Source organism: Pezoporus occidentalis, unplaced genomic scaffold (genome assembly GCF_034315485.1).
Source record: "Pezoporus occidentalis ecotype Australia unplaced genomic scaffold, CSIRO_AGI_Poc_V1 ctg4, whole genome shotgun sequence".
In the NCBI taxonomy this organism is placed as follows: domain Eukaryota; kingdom Metazoa; phylum Chordata; class Aves; order Psittaciformes; family Psittacidae; genus Pezoporus; species Pezoporus occidentalis.
The window spans coordinates 3,603,210-3,625,523 of NW_026915724.1; the positions used below are offsets into that span (position 1 = coordinate 3,603,210).

At 39.5% G+C, this 22,314-nt stretch overlaps 1 protein-coding gene across 5 annotated transcripts in view; it reads right to left on the reverse strand.

Moving 5' to 3' along the window:
• The window catches only part of SULF1 (sulfatase 1), a 123,137-nt gene that overhangs the window by 49,968 nt on the left and 50,855 nt on the right, over window positions 1–22,314 (reverse strand). For 4 of the 5 annotated variants that reach the window (XM_062633221.1, XM_062633219.1, XM_062633220.1 and 1 more), the window contains 3 exons: window positions 13,230–13,286; window positions 12,673–12,907; window positions 6,905–7,144 (listed from right to left, as the gene is read on the reverse strand). In XM_062633221.1, coding sequence (XP_062489205.1) covers window positions 6,905–7,144; window positions 12,673–12,844 — 412 coding nt within the window. In that variant the 5' untranslated portion in view covers window positions 12,845–12,907; window positions 13,230–13,286. Of the gene's footprint in view, window positions 1–6,904; window positions 7,145–12,672; window positions 12,908–13,229; window positions 13,287–14,504; window positions 14,835–22,314 lie in introns of those variants that run through there. The other variant, XM_062633222.1, reaches the window with a different exon arrangement.

Below are 22,314 nucleotides of genomic sequence, written 5' to 3' on the forward strand. Positions count from 1 at the left end.
GGAAGAAAAGGAGAATTTGACCCAGAGGATCTCTGGAGTTTGAAGTCAGGGTATTTATAGACGAATGTATTTCAAATTTTCATAATTTCCAGATTCCCACTACTTTTTTCCCCAGTATCTTCCACAAGCATTTATGACTAATGTTTACAGTGTTACGCAATAGAATTAGTCCCATAACTCCTGCTGGTATTAGTGGATTAGAGTACCGGTGAACTGGGCTACATCTACTTGGTGAGACATCTCTGCACTCCCATGGATCAAAGGACATATATTATGTTCTCCGCCCTTGCTATTTGTTGAGGCTTACGGGAATGTTTCCAATTTAAAACAAACCCAAGCCTTTAAAAAGGCATGCTGCAGTAAGGTTTAGTCACCGTGACCCAGACAAGAGCTGTAAGTAGACAGCCCACTTCCTTTAACAAAGTCAGGAAACCATTTACAGGAGCTGCGAAGAGCTGTTTATATGACATTTCAGGGCTGACACACAGTGATTCCGTGCTTCTGGGGACAGAGCCCAGCAAAACTGCAACTTCCGGATTATTCCAGTAAATTCCTCCTTGCTTTCTTCCCATTATGCAAGTGATAGATTCAAAGCCGAGAAGTTTGATTTTTCCGTTTTGTGAGAAATTACAGAGGATTAGGGTATCACGTCATTAAAGTGCAGAAAGCCAGTTCAGGATGCCAGCACTGCCTAGCAAATGGAATAAGCACTGTCCCAGAAATGTGGTGAGGAAACTGAGGCACCAAGAGGTTAACCTTCAGCTAGACCTAAGTCATGCTGGAAGCTTGTGGCGTTGCCAAGAATATTATTCAGATTTTGCAGTTCCCAGTCTTGTAACTTAACCGCAGTAGAAAACCTCAGGTTTTCTACTTCTACTCAGGTTTTCTACTTCTCCAGCTTTGTAAGTCTTTCCCAGTTGCTGCCAGGTTTACCATTATAACCAAAAAGAGCATTAAAGATTTTATAACTCGGCAGTTGCAAAAGGCATTAGCCTATAACTTGATATAGCACTCGTTATACTGGGTGATGTCTTTAACAAAGCCTGTATTATGGGCCAAGCTGGTAGCACTTTCCAGCACTGATGTTGTCTGACACTTCTCATTATAAGACCCTGTTTTCAGTTGCTTATAACTTTCTCATACTTGGACTGAAATTTTCCACACTGGATGTCTGCCTCAGGCTGATTTTTTTTTTGAAACTTCTTAGCCCAAACAGTAGCCATCTTTGAGAACTGCAGTAATGGAAAATGAATTATGTTTAACATCTGAAAAATATTAAGTGAGCTTTCATTTGATAGCACTTCCATGCTCTGCCCTGAGAGCGCGAACCCTGTCAAAGACATGATGGACTCTCTGTCAAGGAGATATCTCTTATCATATTGGTGAGAACAGTCCAAAGTTTTCTGTTTTCAAAAAAGCCCTGCATTTGCATCTGCTGGAGATCTGGGCACCTCAGGGCTTTATTTCTTGTCCACCTGTGAGTGGTGTCAGCACTGGGGAAAAAGTTGATTGAAATGCAGAGGGCATGAGATAACCAGAAAAGGACAAGCAGTTTGGGGAATGGCAGGAGACCCAGCAAAGGAGCTGGGTAGGGCAAGCAGAAGGGGTAGTGGAGGCTTGGGGGCCCAGGACTGGTGATGTCAACCACAAGCAACTGGACAGTGAGTGCAGAAAGGAGAAAGATGCTGACTGACAAGGCAAGGGGGGTGGGAGAGGAAGATTTGCTGATCAGGCTGCCAAAGGACATCGCTAATGGTAAGCAGTGGAAACAGGACATGTCTGTCAAGGACTGACTGGACCCAGGAGAGGATGGTGGATGGGAACATCTTGAGGACATACAAGCATAGGGACAAGAATCAGAGCACAGGCTGAGGTGCCTTTTTCTTCTATATTTCACTTTTTGTAGACTATCTGAATATGTTCAGCATATTTCATTTTTATTGATAGATTTCTTAGTTTGACTGAAAGAGCAATTTTATTCTGTAAAGTGAGGCCTATATTTAATAATTTAAAATATTTACAAGTTAAATTGTATTTGATGCTTCCCAGACTCTTTTATACCAATTAAGAAAGAACCTGAAAGCTCAGAGTTTTCTCTCTCTCTCTTCCTTTGTTTTCACTTCAGGAATATTCTGAAAACCAGGACTCATCCGCTGCTCACTCATCCCCACTCCTGTACCATATTTTGTCACTTTGTTTGGAAAGGGTGCATGAGGCAGGATACAAATTAGGTCACTGAAACGATGCAGACTAAAAATAGCATGCGCTGGCACTGAATTATACTGTAAGGCTGTGAACAGGAAACACACTGGCTTTGCCTCCAGAGGAAACATATTGTCTGCCCACACCTTCAGCAGGCATAGTTTTTGCTCCCTCTGTGAAAGATTAACTTTCCCCTGTGTGTCAGAAGGGAATGGTTCACAGTTTAAATACTCCTTAGCATTCAGGTTCCTGTCATCATGGCATTTTATTAGTTCTTTGGTCACTACACTAAGAAATGTACCCATAAGTGACAGATGTCAACTGACACGCATCAGAAGCTGACATATACTGTTGAACACATTAACTAGATGTCAATCAAGTGACCATTTCTGTTCATCACTATACAGAAGCCTATGAACAATGTCCAAATGTGCCAGACAGTGACATCCTGCTGTCCAGTCACTTCCTGAGTTTTGAGTTTTACAAAAGCAATTAGTTAGAAATTTTTGAGTTGCTCAATTTTTGTCCCACAGAAGGCTGAGAATACCATCAGGACATCTTCATGCGTGAGTCGTGAATGTTGTTCTGCTTGGTTGGTATTTCTGAGCAAGAAATAAAATATTGGGAAATAAATCTTCCCAAAGGCAATTCTAAAAAATTGGTAAGCAAATAATTGCTTGCTTTGGTGATCTCAGCTCTTTCAAGAGAGATTCCATAAGGGAGAGCCTGGTCTTGAGTTTGGCATGCTGCTGTGAGGCTGTCAGCAGCTGCTGAGCCTGGGCAGACTCCTCTCCTGCACAGCTATGCTCGCTGTGAAGGGCTAAGAGGAGCGAGGATTAGAAGGTAGTAATTCTACAAAGTAACACTAAGCAGAGAGGGCTCTGAATGCATAAACATGTTCAGTCAAGGTGAGATTTTTAAACTTGCATTTCTCTTAGTATCTGCAAAGGGATGAAACTTCAGCTAGTAAAAATCCTGCAGTATACAAAGTGTGACATACTGTTTAACAACAACATGATTGTCATATTTATGTCTCCTGAATATTGGCTATGTTGCTGTCATATCTTCATCTTCTAAAATACTAAGATAATGCTTAGCTACTGCTTGGTGATTAAGATGGAGGAAGCCAAGGTTAAGGTAGTGCACTCCTGAAGCTTTCCTTTGTGTTTGTGTAGGTGAATGGCAGTGTGAATTGGCAGCACTAAAGGGAACATCTGGGAGGCAAAGCTATGTGCTGTAGGGCTGGCACAGAACAGTAGAAGGTAAAGAAAGTAAGGGATTTTAACAGAAGTGCAGGGCGGACTGGAAGAACAGCAACCAACCAGCCAATACTTTGAAAAGTGCAAAGCAAACTCCCTAAATCCTGCATCTAACAATCTTATGAATAAAATTTCTGAACCTAAATAGCTGAGGGGATGTGTATTGACATTAACAACTACAAGGTGAAAGAAAACTTCACAAGCTTTTCTCAGTTTCCACAAAATTTGAAAGTGATTACAGAATGACTCTTTTTCCACCCCAGTATGAGCAGCTAGAGCCTATGTAACTGAAACAAATATCTCCTCTCTCTGAAGCTCTCCAGAATTGCTTTGTTTTCTCTTTCTACTTATTTACTGTGTCTTCCCTTTTATTTTTTATGAATTCCAGTTTCATGTTACCAATTTTGTGAACTTCCAACAATCAGAAAGCTGTGCAGTTGACTCATTGCTTACTCACACATCTTGTGAGTAAGGGAAACCATAAACATTGAAACATCCTTAACTGTTTTGGGATATTTTTTTAAATGATAATTAGAAGTAAAAGTGATTTTGTTTTGTCAGTGTTGTTTCTGAATATTGTATGCCCTGACAGTACCTGACAGTCCCTGTTTATGATTTAGCAATGACATATCATCTTCAAAATGGAATATTTTCCATGAAATGCAACATCTCCATTAAGTCACATCAGAGTAGAACAGAAGTAGAAGAGTAAAACAGAAACGGGGAAGAAAAACCCATTCTGCTCTTTGTGAGGTTTTGCCAGTGGGCTCTGATTACGACTGCAGTTTATTAGAACACATTTCAGACCTCTCTTTAAATGGCTTGCTGTGCTTGTTCGGAGTCCTCGTGGCTTCAGCAGGACTCCCCTCACAAGCAGTCTGCCCACATATGATCAATTGCAATAGAGAGGGTTTAGTTAAGGCTGTGGCAGGTTTAAACAGCAGATGCTTTTAGATGTTGGAAACTATTTGGAGTGAACAGAAGTAGGATATTATATAAACACTCTCCCACTCCTTTACTTCCATCATCTTATATAATAATTTCATCCTATGTAAAAAGTGAGAGCTAAATTCTCAACATTTCAGACGCTGAACCAGGTTGGAGCTATCGCACATTGCCTCTTCCGCACTGGAGCTCTCTGGACCAGTGCCTTATTTAGGACTGTCACCAAACTGAGTGGCCTTGGGTCACCCACTTCTTTTTCTCCTCCTCAGTTTCCAATTGAGGTGGATGATGATTTCCTCTTAAAACACACAGAAATGCACAGGATAAATACCCATAACATCTGGAATATCATCACAGAGTCACCAGTAGCCTATGTGGCACGTAGCTACTCTCTCTGGCACGTAGCTACTCTCTCTCCCCAGTTCCCTCTTTTTCATTCCCAGTTATTCTTCACCCCCCCCAGTATTCTTGAGTCATTACAATTTTACCAAACTTTAGAGCTCTGAAATGTGGGTTATTAGTTGGTTGGTGAACTTTTGATGGTTTCTTAATGAGGCAACACTGTCCTTGAAAAATGTATTATAAGATCTGCTGATAATTAAGCCATCACTTCAAAAAATAATTGTGGGGTAATTAGAAGGTAGGCTCATCTTGCAAGGAGTAAATGGTTAAATTCTTTGGGACCATGTTATTATAGAGTTGAACAATGTACTTGGTCACAATTGGAGGTTCACACAAGTATTTTCATTTGTTTCCATTTCTTTTTTCTCCTTCCTGCCCCTTGTTAAAACTCACCTACCCTGACAATTTTAGGATTGATGTTCTCTCTGCCTGCTTTTGGAAAGGGATTTTTTCCCTTTTCCTTTTCTTTTGATCCTTTTTTTCTTTTCCATTTAATAGGGCCAAGTCTGTATTTAGCAGACATCTACACATGGCTTCATAATACAAGGCAGTGCAGAAGATACGCCCAAAGCAGAGTGTTTCCCCCGAGAAGTGCAGAGAGGGCTAGTGACAGAGCTATCCAGTTAATGCGTCAAGCATTTAGTTGTGCAAGTATTAGATTACAGATCAATAAGATAATAAATTTTTAAAGAAAGACTCCCACATGAAGCAGATCAAACAGAAAGGATTTCTGAGACATAAGTCATGAGACAGTGCTTATATTTTAGGGTGAATTCAGCACCTTTTTTAGCAGTGATTGCCAATTCTCTCACTATTGTTCTCCAAAACCTTGATGCTGACCCTTACTCGGGTTTAGCAGTGCTGTACTCAGATGGAAACTTTATTAAAACCAGCTTAATAGAGACTGAAATACTATTCAGCACATGTCCAGCACCAGGTTCAAAGAAGTCAAGTATTTGTCTGTTTTTGCTTTTTACACAGAGCAAAAGCTCTTCAGAACTACAGATGCAGAGAGACAGAATTAAGAAGAGTGAACTGTCTGTGTAGTGAAAATGGCAAACAGGCAGATAAATTTGAGGTTTGGGATATAGCAGCATTAAGAGAATTAGGACATGCAGACAGCATGGAGACATTCGCCTGCTCTGTGTTTTGAAAGGGATCCGTTCTTGTGCCTAAGTCACTGATAGAGACAAATTTCTTTGCTGCCAATTACATTGTAAAAAACACAGTTGGCACCAAGATCTGTGCCTCGTTGGTCCTGTAAAGGGGAGTCTTTGTAGTCAAACGGTGCTTCTGGACAAATTGCACTCTGATGACCTCGCACAACTCCTGTACCTTACGAAGGGGAAGTCAGGCTGGAGCCTAACATGTCTATGGATTGAATCTTAGGGGATAGGTGATGCAGAAATGAATCAGGTTTTACATCAAGCTGAAGCACAGATGAGAGGAATAAGAAGAGTTCTTTGTAGACAGGAAAGGGATCTCCTAACTACGGAAAACCACCAGGAATTCACAAGAAAACTATCGAATCTTATTGGTGCACAGTAGACAATCCTTTTTAAAGACGTTTCTATTCCTTTGCAGAAAACGTAAATGAAATATCACCCCATGGCAAAATTTAAATTATACCATTCACCTTGTTTCACTTCCATGACAGGCACTTTGCTCCTGTGAGGTCTTTGGCACCAGTCTCCAGCCTGGCCCCAACATCTTCTTCTGTAACAGTTAGCAGCTGTCCACAAGCAGACCATAATACTGACCATAATCATGGCTGGAACTGCCAGTTCAGACCCACAATGCCACTAAAAAGCACCTCTTTCACACTGGGTTTAACTGCTCAACAGCTAATTTCCCACCTGGGACATCCAAATGTGAAAATATGCTGCTCATTACAAGTGAGTTTCTTTACATGGCTCTTAGTTACGGATCTGAACCAGCAGGCAGCACTACCCTCCCTCTCCATAACACTAAATCTATGCTCTGTAAACTCAGTTTGGGACAACAGTTGCTTCATTTTGGGCAGTGATTTGAGACCCATTGCTGAATATCTGTCATCTTCACTTTAAACAAAGAACTACTGTTGTTTTGTTTCTTACCTGTTCTATACCCAGTGTTATTGAGATACACAGCGAAGGTACGTGGCTCATGAGTAGCCTGCCATGAGGGAGAAGAGCAGTTTTCATTGTTGGTGTATATGTTGTGGTTGTGCACATACTTCCCAGTCAGCATGGAAGAGCGCGATGGGCAGCACATTGGGGTGGTTACAAATGCATTGATAAAAGTGGCCCCTCCATTCTCCATAATCCTCCTGGTTTTATTCATCACTTGCAAAGACCCTGCAATAAGAGGTACTGATCATCACTGTGCTGCAAAAAAAAAATAGTAAGAATATATTGGCTGCTATTATGTTACTAAAAGTAAAGTTTCAGTGATTAGCTTGCCTTTGGACATCAGTCTGTTCTATTCTGTAGCTTAGGTAATTTTAGAAGAGAAGGGTTTTATCATATCACCGAAAATATTTTTCACGATTCCAGAAGTACAGAGTTCTTTTATCTCAGGCTTCAAAACACTAACGTAGAAACAGAATGTTAAACTTTAAAGATGCATCAGATTTATAGGTGCACAGTTCTTCAAACATGGCTGTAGGAAAACAGTGTGTTACAGAGACTGTGTCATTAGTTAATGCACCAGTAAAATATGTAAAATGTTGTGATTACCAATGAATCTGCTACAATTCTTTCCATTTTATCAGATAATATGAGAGAGAGAGAGGAAGGAGGTAAAAGGAGTGAAAGTTGATGGGAGGAGAGACACAGAATTCAGCAACAATTTTCTAGAGGAAAGTTTACATGGAAGCAGGACCAGCATGTTTGGCTCCAATGCCAAAGCACTGTGCTCAAAATCAGCTTCTGGGGATAAATCTGTGTACAAAAATGTTGGTAAAATTCATCACCTTTCTCAAGAAATTACACTTATCCAGTTTAAAGTACAAAGACCTTTTTTGCATCCTTCAAAACATTTTAATGAACAACAAGGTGAGACAAGCAGGGCTTGCAGACTTTGATTGCAGATACACTGAGCAGGTCCTGCTAGGGCCTGTCAGTATTTGCTGACAGCTGTCAAACTTTGATTTCTGTTATCCAACAGAGCAGAGATTGAAAGGTGAGGGTGAACCACAGATATGTCAGTTTGTGCCCAGGAAAGGTACTGACACTGTGAATTGTAATACTTGCAAAATTTTGGTGGTAAAAAGAGGTTTCTGGAACTTTACTTTTTTCTCCTTAGTTTTACAATTAATTTTGCACAGTTAACAATTGCAGGTTTAAGTTTAAGTCCATTGATACCACTGATAGAGTGAGAGTTTTTCTTGATAGTTTTGTTTGGTTAATTTGAAAATAAAATTTTTAAAAAAGTTAGAATTTATCTTAGTAGTTAAAGTTAAGCATGCCTTGTTTTGCCTTTGGACTAAGGAGTCAGTGCTGAATACAAAATCTTTTGCATCAAAATTATTTGGTTAAAAAGAGGAAGAGACAGCTCTTCAGCATTTCCTTTGCAGTGCCAATGTCTGTGTCTTTAAGGATACATTTAATACCCTGCATGTAAGTCACCATCATTTTGGACTCTTCCTCTTTCACAGGCCTTCTTTTCCAAATACAGAGCAACCGCATTCATGCTTTCCTGAACTTAATACATACAAAAGCCATGTGTTTAAAAATATAGAGAAGTAGAGGAGTAAATGAGCGGTCGCTGAACACAAATATTCATTTGTATGAGTGGGAGCATTTCAATGAGTTGTTGAGTAAAAGTCGAATGAGAGATCATCCTCATTCTACCTGTCTTATCTTGGATGACAAGCTGGCTTTTTTAGTTTTTGTTTTGTTTTGTCTTGTCTTGTTCTGTTTTTGCCATAGCTCTCCTGTTTTTTAAATGTCACAGTTTATTGCTGAGAACTTAGCTGTGAAGTGCTCTGAGGTCCTCAGATGCAAAGTGCACTGTTCAGGTACAGTAATGCACAGTAACAGCAGAAGAGCTGATATGCACTTTCATGCCTCTATGCATTATAAATGACTAGCTGTTAGAGTGCTTCCTCATTCCTCTGCTTGGTCAGCCCTCTGCTCTTGCAAACCTGCTGTTTACATGTAAGTTTTTCTTCCAGGTATGCACCCACTGACACTGATAATAGATTTAGGCCCTCTGGAAATTCCAGAATAAGCACTTCAAAGCAGGTGAGACTTCCTCATTTGGAAAATAAAACACAGCTAGGAGATAAAACTTGCTGATATAAGTTATAGCCCTTTGCTGTCTGCAGCTCTCGTCACAGCTTGTGCTCTTTACCATCTGGTCCACAGTCTTCAGGGCATGTACCCAGGCACTGCCTGACAGCAGGACACTTGCGCTCTCCCTGACCAATTGGGGAGCACCTGAGGGGAACCAAGTAACTGGAATGGCCACTTTGGACACAGAAGTTAGCAAATTTTGTCAAGCAAGAAATTCAGTGTCACTTCTCAGGGGATTCTCATATATCAAGACATGTGTTTAGTAACCAAGGTTTCACAGCAAGTCTTAAAGTAGCTATGGATTTTTATCCAGGTGCATCACAGGTGGGCATCTCTACAAAGAGACAATTAGAGACACCTTGTCTTTACATGGGTTGTATGCAAGGCCCCAGAAAGGTGATGGACTTTCTCATGTCACAGCACATATCCCCATTTTGCCACTTTATGTTTTCTAGTGCTTTAGTTCTAGTGAAGATGGAAAGCAAACCGAGCAAATTATGCCTCATCTGACGTATCCAGATGATGCTGTGATCTCTTCAGCCAGTGCTGTACTCAGTGGGTGGTTTATATGGATTTCACCGGGTGGTGCACTGGGCTGTGAACAAGGGTACAGAAAAAAGTAGTTGTCTCAAACGGACTTCTCCCTCCTTTTTTTTTTTTTTTTTTTTTTTACCTTTTCCCACTTCCCTGCCATCTCAAAAGCCTCTAGGTTGGAAAAACTGAAACTACCAATGTATTCATTAATTTTGACTCCTTTCTGACGAGAAGTTATTTACAGTGAGGATTGTAAAAGTGGTTTTGGGATCATGGTTTGAGTACTGATATGTCAAGTGATAGAGAATCTGGAGAGAAGGGGAAGAGACTAAAGAGTGAGGAAAAGGTTGGAAATACCTGCCCTCAGGCCTGAATAGAGTACAGACCTGACCCCGGAGGGAGTTGGGGCCACTGCCCTGGAGAGCAGCAATTTGTTTTCTCGAGGGGGGCAATACTTCTGGGCAGTTCTGGTTCCTAGGAGCTGGTGCTTTGCCTTGAGCAAGATGCCCATCTGTCTCAGTGCTGGGCAGCTATTTCTCTACCCTCAGGATCTTGGCAGGGGAGAGAAAGTGCAGAGGCATAATTTAACCAGACATTTCCCAGCTTCTGGGCCCAGGTGTTTGCTGAGTTTCTTCAAGAGCTGTGGGCCAGGCTGCTTCACACCACGTAAGTTACCATCCACCAGCTGATCTGTAATATCCTCTGTGACACATTCCTCCCAGCATAAATAGGAACTGACTGGAGTTGTGGAGCAATTTGTGTGTTTTATCTGATAAGTTGAATGAGACAGTAGCTCTGCTAAACTTGTTTGTATTCAGAAAGCAAAACTCTAGGGGATGGTGCAGATCGATAGGAAGATGTGCATACTCATGCTTCGAGCACTAGCTAAATGTATGCTCTCTGCCTTTTGCTTTGGATATCTCCTGGGTATATCATCTGCACTTAGGCAGCTGAATATTTTGGTTCAATTCCTATACGTGCTCTGGAGACAAATTCTTTCTGATTGAAGTCTATAACGTATTTTTATGCTTTTATGTTAAAACATTCATTTAGAACAGCTTTTAGAAATGTTCGTGGAGGGAATACAATAGCAAAGAATCCATATCAAGAGACTTTCAGTCTTATGATTTTTGGATACCAATGCCCAAGTTTTATTCTGTTTGTGGCAGAAAGCGTTACTTTGCACTGACCTTTGGGAAACTAAAGTTTTTTTCTCAGGAATCACTGAAGGGTGAGGGGATAATTCACACATGGAAAACAGTATGGCTTTACTTTTCAAATAAACAGAATGATTTATTAGCAGAAGCTCAAATAATGCAGTACAGTAAGTCTTGGGGCTGAATCCTGTTTCCTGTGAAATGATCTATGAAAAAGGGAAACCTGTGTCTTCATTCAGTGCAGTGGGAATGCATACACATCCAGGCTACTGCTCAACTGTCTGCTAATAGGAGACAGAGTGCCCTGCAAACATCCAGAGCAGCTTTCAAAGAGAGGAGCTCCACAATATGAACAAAGTGGCTTGCCACATCCTTCCTCCTCTTTCACCACTTGCAAACCCTCTCACAAGACTGAAGACAGCAAGTCAGTAACACTGCTCAGAGACGTGTCTGCTGACCTACCTCCCCCAGTGTCTTGGAGAAAATAAGCTTTTTTTAGACCACAAAAAGGAAGACATGACTTGACCCTTTTAACGAAGATTTCAGAACAACTCTATCAAGAAGAAATGCATTCCTATTGTAATAGCTGTATTTTAGGCCAGAAATAGAGCTGGGAACAGCCATTCATTATGCAGCATGGCTAAACAGAGCAGACGTTTGAAAGAGTGAGAAATAAAAAAGGTAAGATGTGCTCAGATCTAAAGACCTGGTCTTGGATCCCTGATACATAAAAGCACTAACTCTCAGTCATAAAATAGAGTTCATTAATTGTGTTCTCACAATCCTGAAGGACTCTGTAAATTATTATTGCATCATGACAATACAAGCATGCTAGCAACTAATGAATTGCTTTTAGATCTACACCACTTTTTGTCTACAACATTCTGTCTGAAAGTATGTGATTTTAGGAAAAAAATGAACTATTTTGTTATAAGTTGTCTGGAATGAAGTGTTTTTATTTTTCAATGTGATATGGCATTTTGTTTAAAAATTCACTATAGTTTTATTAAAAACATGTCTGGCATTAAAAAACACTAAGAATGCAAGGTTTCACTTTCAATTCATTTGCCAATTTTTCACCTTTTTGATCCTACCTTCCACCCCCAAAACTAAAATATTTGCTTGGGGGTAACCTAAAATTATCCTCTTGTTCTCCTTGATTTTTCACTTTGGGCAGTGAACCAAAAAATCAGTTATATGATAACTACCATTAATATCTTTCTAACTTAATGGAAAACATTCAAAGGCCTCCTGGAACTTTTTCCACCCTAAGAAAAATATATAAAAATCACTTCTGGCTGGTACGTTCAGGTTGTGCTCAGATAGTTAGTATACTTGTGAAAGCAAAACTATCCTATTTTTATACATATAGCATAGTTTAAAAGCAGATGGATTTTAAATGGTTTAATAATTTATGGAAAACATAAGCATCTCTCCTGAAACCAGACCAGTTTGTCTATGTGCATAAACATGTCAGAAGACATACACGCATGTGACAGATATGTAGAGAATACAAATACTCACCTATACAGCTCTGAGGGAAGGGTTAAAACCTTGTAAAGTTCAAATTTTGAGGTTGCTACAGAAAGCCACAAAGTGAAAGAGGTTTTGATGCAAGTTTTTTAACTGTATATCCTTGCATGTATTATTAAATCCTTTTATTATGGTGATTAAAGCCTTCCTTGGTGGATTTTGATAAGCATACATTTCCTAAAGTCTTTAATTAAATGTGATGAATGTTATTAAATTAAATTAGTTAACTCATTTTCCAAACTTGTCCCACATTCTGATATTGTTGCAGTACTAGTACCTTCTCTGAATTTAAAGTACTTTCTGCTTGGCAGAAATTACTGAAAGACATCAGGAATGAAGGAGCAAATAACAATTATTTCTCACCTAGCTCCACATCTTGATCATCTGTGAGTACGAGGATGATATTTGGTCTGATATTTTTCCTCTCCTGCAGCACACGTCCTCTAAACCTTGGGGATTTGACAGTGGAACAGTGACTTCTTAGCAGTTCAGTACTGAGCACTGCCAAGATGAGTGCAAACCAGGAAGACTTCATAGTAGTTCCAGTATTTCAATGAAAAGACTGGTCCAGAAGTGCCTGAGTTCTACTTTTCAAGACCTGCAGGGAAGAAAAGAGATTCTGTTCAAGCAATAAATAAACTTTCAGTCACACAGTGAAAGGATGACACTTAGTGAAGTCAAGCTCGAAACATACCATTTAACAAGATTATAAGCCATATTGTTGAATAAGAGCTCTCTTCTGTCATTCTCTAAGAATAAATTCGGTCGTTCCACAACTATGCCTTCTCAAATAATTTTTGCTTGAAGTCATGCCACTGCCTATATTTTGTATAGGCATGACTTCTAGTATAATCCTCACAGTGCTGTTTCTCCTACACCCCACACTTCTTTTTACGCAGCTTGTTCCTTATACTCAGTACCTGGGAGCAGTAAAAAATTGCTGGGATGCAGTGTTCAGAACATCTGTAGGAGGAGCCCTGTAAGAAGCAGAAAGCAGAAGGCTTGTCAGTCAAAGACCTCAGTACTGTGGCTGTGCTTCAAAGTCTCCAGAACTGCTCACTACAGCTTCTTTCTCTGCCCTGAAAAAAAAAATGTAGAGAAAATTTGCATTCCCCCCAGCTTCCCTACTTAATTTAATACCATACCTACACAGTTGTTAGATGGCACCTTAACTGCTAGAGATGAAGGACGTGTATCTCACGTCATCAAACACAGGTACTTTTCCAATATTTATAGCCAGCATAAGATTCCAAGAATAAGAGTTACTTCCATCATATGGCACGTGGTAGAGCGATAAAGCTATTTTAGGTTAAATCACCTGCATGAGCAACTAAACCCTTACAAAGCAGAGGGGAGAGCATGGCTGCCTTTTGCAATCTGCATTTGATCACTATGTGAAAAGTCATCTTCTCACTGACAAGAAAGCCCATACTAAGTGACAGTCCAGCTGATCTTACCCAGCATTGTGAAAGAGCGTAACTGTCCCAATCAACAACAGACCTGAGTGCCTCATCCATAATGCACAGTACCCCTGGTACAGCCTTATCCTCAATACTCCGCTTCCAGACTCAGCTTAGTACATTATCAGAACCTCCTCTCTGTACCTGTCAGTCAAACAGCCTTGCTTTTGTAAGACCTGATGCAAGCACAGAGGCTTGTCTTTGCTGTAGCAGATTTAAGCCTGTGACTGAAAATGACTGATTTGTGCAGAGAGGAGTGGGTAGCCACTTACTTACACTTTAACACTTTTGGCATTACTGAATGAAGCTTTGCAAAATCATCCTGTTACACAAGGGAAGGAAGGGAATTTCTGAGGGCAAAAAGGAAGGGGTTGGGAAAGAAACCTCAGAGTCATGCCTACTTCCTCCAGGGTATTGACCTGCCACATTCATTCCTTCTTCTGGTTTTATTCTGGAGCTATGGATAAAGCACAGTGATATCTGTCAATAAAGAAACCCAAACCACAATCCCACCCAAGACCAAGAACATTCAAGAGGTCTGCCCAAGGGGAAGCCTGCATGGGACCTGGGATGCACAGTATATAATTAGACTGGAGCATAATTCACCAGGAGGTCTGCGTGCACCCACACCTGAGACTTCTCATTCAGACATTCAACATGCGCTACAAACAGATTAATAAGTAGAAATACTTTAATGAGAGCAACAGGGAAGACAAAAAAGGCCTTATCACTCACCTAAAAATGCATTAATAGGAAGGTGCTCTAAATTTCAGGGGAAGAAGCCAGAGGAGAGGCAGGGGATGGGACTTGGTGTCGGACTGCTAGAAAAAGGATCATGTTCTTGTTTTCACATACACCTTTTATTTTAAGATTCACAAGCTAAACAGTTTCATGCTCCTCACTCTGGCAGCCTGCAATTACACCAGAAGAGTGTGAACATCTTTAAAAGGAATATCCAAGCGTCTGTGGCAAAGAAGTCTTGTCTTTCATTGTCTCTACACCAACAAACAGTCCAGCCTCCCACTTCACACTAGAGCACTGCAAAGCCAATACAGGGGATTGGCATTTTAAAGTTAAATACCATTTCAGTGATTACACAACATTCAGATAAGTACACTGGAAGTCTGTAATTAGTCTGGACTGACTTTTAAAAATAGTTCAATTTCCGTGTATTTGTTCTAAGTCACATAAAAGCCAGCAAAAGCCCCCAAGACCAGGGTTACCGGAGAAGTCAGCCTTCTTCTGACAGACACCAGACACTACATGCTCTTGGTGCAACAGCAGAAATACAATTTTGCTAAATGTCTGATCTTTAAATAGCAAACCTTTGACTCATCTCACAAAGCATGAAAGGCTGTGTGAAGTGAGACTCACTGTTTAGTTTCTTACCTCAGTTGTACCGTACAGCAAACTTTTTCAGACAATGTTGACCCAGAAAGCACAGTCATCCTGACTGCACTGAGCAAACATAGGCACCAATGTGTTTGAATAAACCCCCAAGGACGAAGCTGCAAGTTCCTGACAATTACACCTCAGTGCTAATAAAATTTACACTAACCTAAATGAATATTAACAAGTATTCTTCATTTCACCCTTTTTGGGCTTTATTAGTTAGTTTTAAATCTTCCTTTTGCTTAAGCATGTTAGGGCCACGTTAAACAAGCCTTTTCTAGGAAAAAGTGTGAAGGGTTTCTTCACCAGCTCTTATTTTTGGCATTTGCAAGACAAAGGAAGATATCAGGACTGATCTACACATATAAAATTAATTACCCAAGATTCATTGAATGTTTCTTGCACAAAAGCATAGTAATGCCACCTTTTCTTGCTCATTTCAGTTTTGCATAGGATAAATCTTTATTAAAAGGTGATCTTTGATAACTTGCCCTTTTAAAGTCTGTTTCCCAGCCCTAGAAGGAAAGGAAGTAAAGAAAACTGTCAAAATATAGGCTTGATAGGGAAGTCAAGGCTGCAATGTTTGTGTGGGATACTGGCTGGCAATCTGTAAGTGCCCCTATGGACACTGTAACTGTCTCGAGAAATAGATGAAAATAGGAGAAATTCTAAAAGGAAGCTTTTCAAATCTACATGCAGAAATAATTTTTTTGTGCAGTGTTCAGAAATCGAGGCAGTAAAAACCTATAAAATGCTTTTCTTTAGCCAAGTAAACAAGTGATGATCATAACTTCTATATATGCTATTTGGGAAATTTAAGTGGTATTTTCCCTGTAGAATGTACATAGGACAACTGAAATGTAATCAGTAAATAAATGAAACCAGAAAATTCCAAAGAAACTGTTTTTCCTCATCTGGATGCAATTTTTCATTCAGTGATTCCTTTTTTTTTTTATCCCCCAGGAGCACAAATTCACAGTTTGTACTCACCATTCATGGGATAAAATCTGAAAAACTTGGATTTTTGGTTGGTTCTATGCTGCTATTATTATAAAAGGCAGTTCACGGACTCATTGGTGTGGAGAATTAATTACCTGTGAAACTTGAATTACTTTGGCAGGGCACATCAAAGAAGGGCTACAGTACCACTTCATGTGATTTAGCATAAAAACTAGGAGGACTTTATTTCTAGGTCTCTTAAGAGGATGTTCAGTGACTAGGAAGAAAAGCAAAAGGTAGCATAGTATTTTTTTAAACAATTCATAGATTTTATACCCATTTTGGCCAAGATTTTTCAGTGCATTGACTGAAAGTGCTTAATTTGGATCACAGTAAAAGACGGATAGTTTTCAAAAAAGATAATTTTCCCTTTGAAAATCCACTTTGTTTTCATGTCCACATTTTTTACTATGATCACTAAAAGTGCCATTTTGTGTTTGGCCAATAAAAATCTGTCCAGAATCATACACTTTGCTTTTGAAACAGGGCACTGAGTATCAACAAGAATACTCGGTTATGAGCTTTAAAGGCGTACGAACTTCTCTATATTTAACATTCTACAAATGTGGCTTCCACATAACCTTACACAGGGCACCTGGCTTATATGAACAGATTTCTTTCTTGCTTGTAAATCTGAAATCAAATGTGGGCATAATTAATAAGTACAGTGGCTATGCAATGCCCCACATTCATGGCCAAGTGAGACTACTTTGTCTTCTCTGCACTGCAGAGCTGGTGTTTTCTTTTGATCATGATATTGAGGACAACACATTATCCAAAGTCATAGGTTAAGGCCCATTATTCTAGTGGCCTTTCCTTAGAAATAAGTACAGATCAACTATGGACAATAAAGGAAGCTGCAGTAATAATAAACAATAATAGTACTAGTAATAATGTGGACTGTGATTTGGAGCTTGAGCACCAGAATTCTCGATTCTGTTCCGCTTATATTAGCAATACTTGTGCCCAGTGAATTGAGAATGTGAGGTACCACAAGGATCCTAAATCAAGGAACTCCTAATGCAGTAGCAATTTTGTGGTTAAGTGTTTTGTTCCTCATTACTATGCAGTATCCTACTGATTATTTCTCTGTATGTAGATTTCCCTGCTTCCAAAAATTTACATAGGTGTATATTATTAAGATATAGTCCAAAAATGAATGTTTTGCTACTTAGGATATTTCTAAGATTTGCTGACAAGTGCTAGGAAGTTGCACAAAAATATAGCAAAAACACAGAAAAGAAGCAGGTGGCCTTGTCATTGCAAGTGATATGTTTCCTCATTTCCTTTAATGCAAAAGATCATCTCAGATAATTTCTTCTTACAGGTTTCTCTGATAAATAAATGGATAAAACCTCTTAAACAAACAAGACCTCAGATATCAATCACCACAAGAAAATGAGTTTTCCTTCCTCACCCCAAAGAAAAGCATTATCTTCCTATGCATTTTGCCTATCAACTGCTGACAGTTTTAGCTTTAATGAACATTTTTTTACAGAAATATGACCCCAGTGTTCTCCATTTCCTTAAAATCAGACTCTCCATAAGAAAAGTAGAAAGGCAAAGGACAACAAGAAGAATTCTTACAGTTCATAAACAGCAGAGTAGAGATTCTGCTGTTGACAGAGTTTTGTAATTTCCAGTATGATCTTGAGGGTTGGTCACATTGGTGAGCACCTTGTCAGCACCATCCCAAACACCTGCCAGTCTGCCTGTAGTGCCAGAAATCGCTGTCACTGTCATCAACTTAACTGGAGGTGGCTTCACACATCCATACCCCTGCAAAGGTCACATTCCATGGTTTATGCCTACCATTTTCAGTTCCTTGATTTGAAGTGAGCTGTGTCCACCTAGCAATGCCTTGTACTCTGGAACATTCTGCATATGTGGAAACTCCAAAGTGAAAGGGAATGAAAGATGTTTTCTCAGCCACACACATATGGCTTCTGTGAGCCTTTGATGTTTGTGTCAAAGGGTGGATGGACTTCTTAAACCCTCACATAGTCTATGCTAAATGAATCATAACAGGTGTGTGGTTAGAGACCCAATAAAATTAGCAACTTCATGAGATTAGTAACTGCATGAAGATCGTGCAGATAGATTGAAATTACGTAAGGTCAGGGAGGTGAGATATTCATCTGTCCAGAGCAACCTAGTGGTTCAGAAGTCTTAAATCTTTCCTTAAACCATACTGCCTTGACAACTAGAGGGTTGTAACACCCTACAACAACAACAAGTCTCAATTTCTGTAATACAGTGAAGCACTTAAGTGGAAAAACTGTCGAGAGAGGACTGTTTAAAGTTTAGTAATGTTAATGCTCTTCTCACATCTTACACTTCTATCTTGTATTTAAAAGGCAAACACTGCAATCCCAGACTACCAGGCATGACCGCGTAAATCTGCAGGTCAGTTTCCTGTGGGAATAGCAAGCCTGCAGCCATGGGAAACGCATTTACAGTACAGCAGAAGTCAGGAAAAAAGTAAGACCTACCATCTCTTCTTAAAGGTTAATCCCCTAATCTTAGTTGTAAAGTAGAGGATTTGCAGTGAACACAAAGAATGTAGTTCCTATCAGAGTCTAATCTAATAATTATCTATTGGCACACTTTACTAACCAATCAGTTATCTGCTCTGCTTCCAAACATAATATGTGTATTGTAATGATGTATCGTCAATGCCTCAGGCTAGATTAATTTAAAGCAACTGTAATTTAAAGCAATTGAAGGCAGAGAGAATCATAACCTTATATTACGTTTTTACATTGTAATTTCACAAACAGTTACAGACAGGAAAGGAAAAAGCCTGCAGTGACTTGAAAGTATAATGCACACTTGCTAACCCACTTTTATAGCTTTGCACAGGTTAAGGAATATTCTTCTAGGTAAAAGTTTCCAACACTTCATATGTCAAGAGTAAAACAACAAACTCCAAACGTGTTTTAAAAATATGTAACTGCAGAAGAAATTCTCTGTATTTGAGAAAAGGAAAATGTGTCTTTGATTTTAATGCTGTTATTATAGTTGAATAAAACATTAGAGAAAAATAAAAATAATGCTTTTTGTATTAGCTTCAAATCTGCGATAGTTTTAAAAGAAAATTCCTGCATATTTTTCAGCATGCTGCTAAGTTACAAACTGCTAATAATATGCAGTTACTTCAATTTATTTCTCACCATCTGATTTACTTTGTTTTAGAATTTCATATTTCAACACAGCCAAGAAGAGCACTTGTCATACAAAAGAGCCTGTTATAATTGAGCCAGATGACGTGCCCCACAAGTAAAATCAGCCATTCATGAAAGCTGGTCACCAGAGGCCATTTCAAACAATGCACATTTCAAAGTAATCTAAAGTAATCCCTTTTCTCTACTGATTTGGTTTCCAGGCAGTCTTAAGCACATGTGTGTAGCAAACAGGAGGCTTATTAAAACCTGATGTTATATTGGAAGTTATAATGCCATTGCCTTGTGATTGAATTCCGTGTCTGTTAGTCTTCAAAGAGAGGAAAATAATCAATTAAATTTATATGCTTATTAAACACGAGTGTCATGATACATGCACTTTATTAGCACTTGTTAAATAATTAAGACTGAGAAAGATAATTAGATGTGCATTAGGGTCCAAACAGGCTTCTGATACCAGATTTTTTTTATCTTTAAAGAAAGTGGCTTTCCATTTACCAGGTAATATTATTACTAAGAGACTCCACCTATTTTTCAAACATAAAGAGTAAATTCTGTGTATGAAAGAATTTCAGGTAATTTTAAAATTCCATTTTAAACCCACATATCTTTGCTATATCCCTGCTCACTTCAGCAGTGTGGGGCATTATGAAAACATACCTTACAATAACACAGTGCCGATTCAGTAATCCAGTAAGTAGTCTTGGTTGGGAGATCATATAACAGAGGTGAACAACAGCGACACAGTTTGCACATTTCTTTATGTTTCCATTTAAGTCCACCAGCTTTAGAAACGGCTCAAGAGCACAGATTTTCACATCTCCTTTAGGTAAAGAACTCTTTCAATTTAAAAAGCTTCCTTCCTAGATATGTTTACCTCCCCTCAAAGTTCTGCAATTGTCTTTGAAAGAGGGAATTTTTATTTTTTATTTGGTAAATAGTTTGTTTTCCTAAATAAATGGACATGACCAACTTGAATACGAATACAGCATCTTTAGCACAGCGTATCTATGGATCTACGTATATAGGAGAAGGCAGGGAACTGTTCATTTCCTCATGGCAATGTACACATCTCCATTATCACAGGGAGAGGTTAAGGTAGGTTGTGCCATCATGTGGGTGGGTGATCGTTGGGTGGGAGCAGAGTCTAATGCATGGCTGCTCTGGCCACTCTCCTTGCTGACAGCACAGGGGGAAGCATCAGGAGCTCATGGGGACCAGAAGAGCCTATGTTAGGTCTGAAGCATGAGGAACTGACACTATGAATCTATATAGGTGTCTGTACATAAACAGATAGCAGCACCTGTACTCCTAGGAGAGGATCTCAGATGTACTTTAAGCTGTAGTGCAGTGTATTCAAATGAGTTTTACTCTCGGTAAGTTCAAACTAACTTTAGTAGGAATTCTAAGATAGACCCAACAGATCAGGTCCTGAGTACTGATTTTAAAGCAAGATTTTCCTCACTAGTGTACTTCTTTTTGTCAAGCAGCTTTTCCAGTCCTGGCACAGTATAAATTTTACTTTCACTGATATACATGTAAAAGCTCCTTGACAGATAAAGAAATCTGTTTTTAAATAAGTTATTCCCTGACAAACCTATGCTATAGAGAAACCAGCTTACTAATAATAGTAAACACAGTCAGACCAAATGAAACAATCTGTTATAAAAAGCAGATGCTTCATATCCTTTTCCATAAAGACCAGTTAGCACTGACTTGAGGCACTGCCGAGAAACACATCACTCTTGCTATCAATCTTACTTTCAATTGCATTTATAACCGGAAGGCCCAGTGTTCCCCAGACTGCTTCACCTGGGCAGGCACAAGGTACAGCCCCAGCCCACAAACACAGGGGACTTGTGTTTATCACAGCAATCCTTCCTGTCCTGTCACCTTGCTGTCCCACAGCCCCCACTCAAGCACACATCTGCATATGCTTGGGGGTATTCCCAGTGACCTGCAACTGACACACTGTGGGGAAACTCAGAAAGTCAGCTCCACATGGCCATGTCCTACCTGGTGAAAAAGGTTTTGCACAGGAATAGCAGCAAATATGAGCAAGGAACACAAGTGATGGATTTACTGCCGAATCAGGTGTCCCAGGTCCTTACTTAGACCCCAATACATATGTTCTGCTATGTAAAATAAATATGCCTGCTGGATTCAGCAGGACTGGTCAGCTCCTTAAAACAACCTCTTGCAGGCTCTTTGATATACCCCTGGTGCAAAGCTGCTTTAAGATCTTTGCTAAATACTTCCAAGAAAAGCTAAACACATGAGAACGGCCATACAATCATCTGGATAATGAGTTTCATCTGAAAATTAGTATTCATTTCAAAAAAGCCCAAAATCAGAGTCACCCTTGCCTGTTCAAGGGCAGAATATACCATGTACAGTTTATCTGTCTGAGGAATATCAATTTTCTCAGCCTGAATTCTGGTAATCTGTTCTCAAAGAGCTGTTTGAAAATAATCTTCAGCCTGAGATCTAAGAGACTCCAGAAGGACTTGTTGAAATTATTCTGTGAATAATTATGTCAGAAAACATTTTGAAAGGCTAGCACATATAAATGCTTTATAGATAATTAATGGTAAGCCTGTTCATGAGCCAAGCTTCTACTAAGATGCCTGACACAACACTTACTGAAATATTTTCTCTATCAGTGATGGAACAGGCAGTCCACCTTATGTCCCAGTGCCTGACTGTGCATTATGCACAGAGAGGGAAGACAGGAATGGAAACTGGTAATCATTAGGTAGAAGCATCTGAATAATACAGCACAGATCAGGAGCAGGAAGGAGCAGGATGTATCTGAAATCATTCCCACCTATTGGAGAGGAGATAGAAAGGCAAAGTACAGAACTGTAGTGCTTTTCTTCATTTTGTGTAGGAAGGAATCTCGGAGGCATCTCAGTTTACAGTGATTATTGTGGGGAAACCATCAATGATTGCTTTACTGGATGGTTTGGTGT